Source organism: Rissa tridactyla, chromosome 1 (genome assembly GCF_028500815.1).
Source record: "Rissa tridactyla isolate bRisTri1 chromosome 1, bRisTri1.patW.cur.20221130, whole genome shotgun sequence".
Classification (NCBI taxonomy): domain Eukaryota; kingdom Metazoa; phylum Chordata; class Aves; order Charadriiformes; family Laridae; genus Rissa; species Rissa tridactyla.
The window spans coordinates 61,325,039-61,333,158 of NC_071466.1; the positions used below are offsets into that span (position 1 = coordinate 61,325,039).

The following is an 8,120-nucleotide window of genomic DNA, read 5'->3' on the forward strand; positions in this document are numbered from 1 at the left end:
AACCAACAACAACAAAATGTATCACAGTATCGCAGTTGTCAAATAGCAGCGGGTTTCTTTTATTCTCCGGCTACATTTTAGGACCCATACGCATACAAACCGTGGAGGAGCGGTAAGGGACTGCTGCATCTTTTGTCTTTCCTTCCCTAAATTGTTTTCACATGGTTACGGCTAAGGGAGAAAGAAAGAAGGCTGGAGAGAAAATGCCGGTTGTGGGTGGGACCCTACGATTTGGGAGAGAAACCAACAATTACAAAGGAGCTGAACTGCAAGAGGGGAGGAAAAAAAAAATATTTATTTAATTTTATTTTGAAGGATGTGTAACCTGTCTTCGACTGGCCGGAGCTTTCAGCAGGTGCTGCTTTACAGTCAGGAAGCCGCTGCCAACCTGGGGCTTTACCCTGGGCTGAAGAGGAGGAGCTGGGGTGGCAGCTGAAGTATTTCGGAGCCACTCCAGGGAACGGCAGGGCTCTGCCAGCTTGCAGCCTTTCCCCCGGCTCGCTCTCTTGTCAAGAGCATTATGGCATGGGCAGGGTGGGAACCGGGCACCTCCCTTGGCACCGTCCCCCTGCAAAGAAGCGTGGCTGTGGTGGCCCAGCGTGGCGTTATTAACGCTTTTTCTTACCAAAAGGAGAAGAAAAAAAAAAAAAGTCCGAGACTCTTTAATTAAATTAGTTACCGTACAAACACCATAGGGTTTCGTACACGGAATAAATAGCGCGAGTCAAACCTGACGGCACTTCCACGCCAGCCCCCCCCACTCCCCCCCAACTCCCCGTGCCAGGCGGCTGCCGCTGCAGCCTGGGCCAGCGCGGTGGGGCCGGGGGTCGCCGGTGGCACGGCACGGCACGGCACGGCCCTAGGGAGCGGTTCTGCCCCCCGAGGTCCTGTGGGGCTCGTCCCCCTCGGAAGCCGGGGAGGCGTCGCGGCTGGAGGGGGTGCGGGGCCGGCGGGCAGCCCCCCCGGCCTGGCAGACGTACCACTCGCTGAGGTTGGTGACCGGCGGGGAGAGGGCGGCGGAACGGCCGCGGGGCGGCTCGGCGGCCGGGTCGGGCTCGGGGGGCAGCGGGCCGTCGGGGGGCCCCGCCGCCGCGTAACCCTGGGAACCGGGCGGGGGGGAGGGCGGCGGGGACTTGCAGTGGATCTTCATGTGCTTCCGCAGGGAGCTGGGGTGGGTGTAAGACTTGTCGCAGCCGCGGATCTTGCAGTAGTAGGGCTTGTCGGAGGTGTGGACGTGGGAGTGCTTCTTGCGGTCGCTGCTGTTGGCGAACTTCCTCTCGCAGCCGTCGAACTCGCACTTGAAGGGCTTCTCCCCTGCCGGGACACACCAACGGCACCGTTACCGGCTGGGGGTGAGGGTGGGGGGCGGCGAGGGGGGCACGGTCCTGCCCGCAGCCCCTCCGCACCACCGCCGCCCGGCGCAGCCCCTCCGCAGCGCCGGGGGAGAGCAGCGGAGCAAACCTCCCCTTCCCTCCTTCTCCTCCTCTGTCCCCTTCCCGGCTCCCCACCCTCCCCCCCCCCCCCCGCCTCACGACAGTCGTGACACGCACGAGGCTTCCGATTTCCCCCCTCCCCCGTGTTTTCCAAGCTGTGAAATTTCGCTGGAGGTCCCCAAACTTGAAGCCCCCGGGCTGGCGGCGGCAGGTCCCTGCCTTGTTTGCCCTCTGCCGCGCTCCCCTCGCACACGAGAAAACTTCATTACCGCTCTAATGACCAAGCCCAAACAAAACCTCTCAATGGCTTCGCTTGCGAGGGCTGGCGTTTGCCGCCAGCCTGGCTCGCCTGGCACATCTCCTGCGTAATCCCTTCCCAATGGGCCGCTGTGCTGGGGGAATAATTAGTTCGGGGGGAAATAAAAGTCACACCTGTTTAAGCATCCCGATATAAAAGAGGGAGCACCCAGCAGCCCGTACTGGGAACCTGCAGCCTGGGGGGACCAGCCCGGACACCGGTGGTGACAGCAGCGGGCTGCTGTTACCGCAGCTGATTACCCCAGGCTAATTTGGGTCTAAAAATCTCCGGGCCATCTATTTTAAGAGCTTTACGCGTTGTTTAACAGTCGTGAAAATGAGCCTGGGGCGGGTTTCCCTGGGGTACCTTTCACACACACCCCCACACTCCCGCTTCCTCTCCTGACATACCATACCCTGGGACATATATGTTCTGGTACATATAGCCGTGCCCCGGACCGACCCTTCCCCATAGACCCCGAAGTAAATGCCTATCGCTGCGAGACCGGGGGATAAAAAGAGTGCCGGATCCCTGTTACTACACACGGACTGGAGTTTCTTACAGCAACTTTTCCTTTCCCTGCCATGCGACACGTGAGCCCGGCGCAGCCAGACCTGCAGAGATAATCCTTATCACGACTATTGCGACTCTTGAGTTAAAAATGCTCTGTCTAGGCACGGCCGACGCGTGTTTTCAGATCTGTTTCACTCTGAGCGCTTAAAAATAACGAGCCAGCAGCTCTCTCGGTGGACGCTTTCCAGTTTTCACCAGGCGATTTTTACTGCTCCTTCGCATCATGTTTAGCAAAACAATAATGGAAAAAGAAAACGATTTTTTATTTTTAAAAACTAGCTATTTCTCGGCTGTTACCATAGAAACATGTGCCTCCGCAGCCTATTTACGCGTCAACTTTTGCAATTAAAATCGTCTCACCTACCAGCGAAGCGGTAGCACTAGAATGACCAAGTTCACCCTTAAAAAAAAAAAAAAAAAAAAAAAAGATGGTAAGAAAATGTATCTCGTGGGTTTTTAAGTGGAGTTTTCACGTGCACGGAAACCCCCGCACGCTCCCACTGCCACCGAGACAAATCTCGAGTCACCTCGTTTGTTCATTAATTTATTATATTTAATTTTATTTTTTTTTCTGAAGAAATAGAGCGCATCTACGGAAGGGTTTGGGCCGGTTTATCTCGGTATTGCCGCAAGGATGCAGGCTCACACGTCCCGCTGCCGGCGGTGGCCCGCAGAGCCCCCAAGAGCAGCCCCCTGGGATGCTCCGGACCTGCTGGACCAAACGGCTGTCCGTTCCCCCCGTCCTCGTCGGGGCTTTAGGGAAGTGCCTTTCCCCGTGGACTCACGCGTGGGCACCTACCCGGGGGCTGCGCACCCCTCGACGGGATGGGGGAGAGGGTCCCCCTCTCCCCGTCCCCTCCAGGGGTGCGCAGCCCCCGGGTAGCTCCTCCTCACCAATCTCCGGATGGCGACGATCCAATTCCACGCAAATCCAGGAGCGAGGAAGGTGCCGGTAGTGCCCCCCGCACGCTGACGAGGGCGTCCACGTCAGAGTTTAACCATTTGTAGGTGGTTTCAACCCAAAGAAGGGGGCGAGATGCCAGGCGCCGGCCCCTGACTCCTCCTGGCAGCCGGAGGCTGGGGTGGGGGGGTGGGGGGTTGGAAGAGCACATGGAGGGGCTCTAGGGTCACCCGGGGTTTTTTTGGGGAGGTGAATCGTCGGGGGGAAGTCTGGCGAACCTGAGCACCGTCTCTGGCGAGGGGGCAACGATTTTGCGGGAGAGGGGTTGGTTCCCCGTTAGGATGCAGCCCCCGCCGGGCGTGGGGATAGAGATTTGTCCCCAAAATGGGGCTGAGGTGCAGGGCGCGGTGTGCAGCTCCCGGGGTGATGCTTTCGAGGAAAAAGGGGGAAAAAAACAAACAAGGAAACGTCTCCTGAATTACTGACATACTCTTCTTCCTGCAGGATCTCCAGAAACGCACAAAATCCCCTAGTGATTACGGTGTTATTATTTCCACACCTCCCCCTCCAAAAAAAAATGCCCATAATAAACGAACAGTTTGTACATCTCTCCTGCTCCCAGGCTGCACATGACTAAATGAAAACTGAGGCGGCAAAATTACAGTAATTAATCCGATAGGGATGGGCAGAATGTTTGTGATCCCTCATCCACCCAAGGGCTGTGCATGGGGAAAGACTCACGTTCCCCTCGCCCTCCCGTGGGCCGAGCTGTCATTCGGTGGGGGGGACTGCTACCCCCCACCCCGAGCCCCGAGGCCCGCTTTGTTGCAACGGCCCCTGCTGCGTGGAGATACCCTTCCCCTCTGGGCTCACGCGTGGGGACCCTCTCGGAGGCTATGCACTCCTCGAAGGGTCGGGGGAGAGGGGTCCTCCTTTCCCCCGGCCCCTCGAGGGGTGCACAACCCCCGGGGGGCTGCAGGCAGGCCCCGGCTGCAAACTCCTCCAAATTTCCTTTGCGTGGGGCATTGTCCCACGCAGGGCCTCGGGGCAACGCTTGACCACAGCTCAGAGCTGCAAACTGTGCCTAAACATATTTAGGTTATTTTGGGGGGGTCTCCTTTTCCCGCTGAATCCCTCTGCCCCCCCCAGCCTCCCCCGCATCTGCTCCTTTCCCCCACTTGGAGCTGGGATGGGGAAGGAGTTGAGGAACCCAGAAAGGTCCGCGGTGGAGTTTTGTTTTCCAAATGAAGACAGATGGGGACGGATAGACGACAAAAACACGGGCCTCCGGCATTTAACTCATTCCGCGGTGCCATTAACACGACAACAACAACAACCCCCCCAAAAAAATGTGTTAGCCCCCCCCCGCAGGAGAAATCTCACCTCCCCCCCCCCCCCCCCCCGCGGCTCAAGGCGCAGAGAGCTGGGCATCCTCAGGTCTCCGCAGCTACATATGGGCTCATGCCTGACATATTCTGGAGATAAAAATCTATAATCCTTTCCGCCATGGGCCATTTGTTTTTACATCGGAACAACACGTTGCACGGTCGCCGCTTTTCTCTTCCCGAGCAGCACACAATAAATCAAGAAAGCAATTACGGCAACTCCACTTCCTTAAGTGTCCTCCGAGGAATAATATTTGTCTAGTACTATAAATCCCGGCTTGGTTCGTTTTCGGCAGAGTTTTTACACCCTGAGCGAAATGTGTATTTCGGGGGTGCCGAGGAAGGAGAGGAAAGGGAAAAAGATAAAAATAAATAAAGAAAAGAAGTCTCGAAGGCTCAAGGACGCCCCGAGCCCCTCCAGCAGCCCCGCACCGGGCCCAGCCTGTCCCCCGGGGCGTCCCCCGGGGGTGCCGCTGCCTCCTCCCGCAGCTCCCGCTCCGCGAAGCCCCGCCGGGCAGCCGGGGCTGCTTTGAAGTTTCCTCCTCAGATCCACAAAGAGAGGGAAGGGTCCTCCGGCAACCGCCTTCCCCGCCCTGCGCCCTCCTCCCCGGCTCCGCGGGCACCCCAGGGGGCGGGAGCAGCCCGGGCAGCACCGGTACCCTCGGCAGCGGGGTCCAGTACCGGTAGCGCCGGTAGCCCCGGCTGTCCCGGTAGCAGCGACGGCGATAGCAGCCCCCAGCAGCATCGGTAGCTCTGGCAGTGGGGGTACACCCGGTAGAATCGGTAGCCCCGGCAATAGGGGCGGCCCCGGCAGCGGGGGTAGCCCGCCGGTAGCGGGGACAAGCCCCGTAGCGGGGGTAGCCCCAACGGCGCTGGTCGCAGGGGCAGCCCCGGTAACCCCGGGCGCCGCCACCGCCCGCAGCGCAGGGGAACTGCGCCCCCAAGAGCCCCCGCCGCCCCATCTCCGCCGGGCCAAGAGCCCCCCGCCCGGCTCCGTCCCCACCAGTAGAACCGGCAGGGAAAGCAGAACCGGCATCCTTCGGGGGGGGAGAGGGGGGGCCAGCCCCGCAGCTCTCCCCAGCCGCGGGGTGAGCCTCCCCCCGGGGGTGCCCCGGGAGCCGGGAGGCGCTCGTCCTCTCCCCGCTCTTCCGCAGGGGCTGCTGCTTATCTCCCCCCGGGCTCTGCGTTATTTATTAATCGGTGTATTTATCCGGCGGTGCCGGGGTGTGGGTGGCGGAGGGGGTGGGGAGGGAGCTGCCCAAGGTGCGGGGGGAGGACGGGACGGGGAGGGGTGGGGGGGAGGGAACACGTGTATGGAGGGCAGAGGGGCCGGGTGCGTGTGCGTGGCTGTGTGTGCGTGGCCCGTGTGCTGCCGAATTACTTATTCATGAAAAAAGTCACATGTCCGGCGATGCGTAGGAGAGGAGGAAAAGAGGGGGGGAAAAAAAATAATAAAAAGGAAGAAAACCCTTATAGAGGTGGTGGGCGGGAGGGGAAGGGGGGGGGGGCACCCACCTGTATGAGTCCGCTTGTGGATCTTGAGATTTTCGGAGCGGGCGAAGACCTTCCCGCAGCCGGGGAAGGGGCAGGGGAAGGGCTTCTCTCCCGTGTGCACTCGGATGTGGTTGATGAGTTTGTATTTCGCTTTGAAGGGCTTGCCTTCGCGGGGACACTCCTCCCAGTAGCACACGTGGCTGCTCTGCTCGGGCCCGCCGACGTGCTCCACGGTGACATGGCTCACCAGCTCCTGCATCGTGCTGAAAGTTTTGGAGCAAGGCTTCCTACCGCCCGGTGGCGGCGGCGGAGGCGGAGGCGGCGGCTCCCGGTCGATCCACTTGCAGATCAGCTCTTGCTTGATGGGCTGCCGCATGTACCGCAGGAAGGCCCCGGCCGCCGCCGCCGCCGCCGCCGCCCCGACGTGGCCGTGGTGGTGGTGGTGGTGATGGTGGTGGTGGTGGGGATGGGGGTGGTGGGGGTGCCCGTGGCCGGCCGCCGCCAGGTTGAGGTTGACGGAGCCGTAGCCTTGCAGCGCCGAGGAGGAGGCGGAGGCGGCGGCCCCGTAGTGCGCCTCGGCGCGCCCGTAGAGCTCCCCGGCGGCGGCCGCCAGCCCCAGGCGCATCTGCCCGTTGAGGGGCGGGTGGCGGCCGGCGGGAGCCCCTTGCTCGCCGGTCGGCGGCGGCGGCGGCGGCGGGAAGGCGGCGTGCGCCCCGTCGGCCGCCCCGTAGGTGCCGGCGGCCGAGATGAAGACGCCGTGGGGCGGCGGGTGCGGGAGGTGGGGGGAGCTGGCGGGCGGGTGCTGCTCGCCCAGCGCCCCGTGAACGGCGGCGGCGGCGGCGGGGGGCAGCTCCCGCCGCAGGAGGAAGTCCCGGCCCGCCGCCCCCCCCGACGGGTATCCCGGGAGGGCGGCGGCGGGCGGCGCGTAGGCGGCGGCGGTGGTGGCGGCGGCGGCGGTGGCGGCGGCGGCGGCGGCGGTGGTGGCGGCGGGCGCGGCGAAGGCGGCGGCGGCGGCGGTGAGCGCCTCGGGCGTGAGCTTGAGGGCGGCGGGCTGCGCCATGTGCTCGGGTCCCAGCGGCGTGAGGGCGCCGCCGGGGTCTCCGCCCGTGTCCCCGGGGTGAAGGTGGGCCGCGTGGTGGGGGTGGACGTGGTGGTTCCCCAGCCCCGGGAAGCCTGTCATGTTCTGGTGAGGATGGGGCTGAGCCGCTGCCAAATCCGCTAATCTCAGTGTCGGGTTCCTCTTGCTCAAAGGGGGCTCCATAACGACACAGCCAAGCCCATCTACGCTCGCTGTTGTTATTTTTTTCCCTCTACCCGCCTTCAAAAACATGTATATATTAAGCGGCTCTTTAACTTCTTTTGTCTGCGCTCCTAACTCCGCGCATCCCCGGCCCCGCTCTGCCCGCCCGCGATTGGCAGAGCCCTCACCACCCTCCGCCGGCGCGGTGGGAAAGACGGCTCGGACACCGCACCGGAGGGATTGGACGGATCGCCGTGATTGGCAGCGGCCGGGGCGCCGCCATTGGCTCCCTTTCAGGACGACGGCGCAGCGGGGATCCGCCCCCGACGCCCCCCCACCCCCCCCAACACCACCTTTTTTCCCCGTGTCCCCCCCCCCCCCCACCTCCAACCCCCGCAGCTGCACTTGCAAAACTTCGCGCGGGACCCGACGGGGCGCACCCGCCGCCCCCCCCCCACACCCCCCCATACACCCCCCCGCCGGCAGCGGGCAGCAGCGGGCAGGGGCTGCCCCTTCCCCCACCCCCCCCCGGACCCCGACCCCGGCGCTGGACGGGGCGCCCAGCTCGGAGGCGCGGCGTCGCCGTGTTTACGTTCGCGGGGCTGCGGGATTTCTCTCCTGGCCTCGGAGCAGCCCACGCGTGGGGCTGCTGCCGGGATTCTGCGCTCGGTTTCCGTCTCTTTTCCCTTTTTTTTTTTTTCATTCATCGCTGAGGCGGGAAAGCACGCCCTGATGCAGGACACCCCCCCCCACGCACACACCCCCACGCGAGGCCGCGACTGTGTGTGCTCATCCC

General features: G+C 62.8%; 1 protein-coding gene across 1 annotated transcript; it reads right to left on the reverse strand.

Annotated features, from left to right (window-relative positions):
• Positions 1–859: 859 nt before the first annotated feature.
• Positions 860–7,414, reverse strand: ZIC5 (Zic family member 5). Its single transcript, XM_054222127.1, has 2 exons — positions 6,106–7,414; positions 860–1,314 (listed from the first exon to the last, which is right to left on the reverse strand). Exons 1-2 carry the CDS (start codon positions 7,412–7,414, stop codon positions 860–862), a joined length of 1,764 nt encoding a protein of 587 aa, XP_054078102.1.
• Positions 7,415–8,120: the final 706 nt, after the last annotated feature.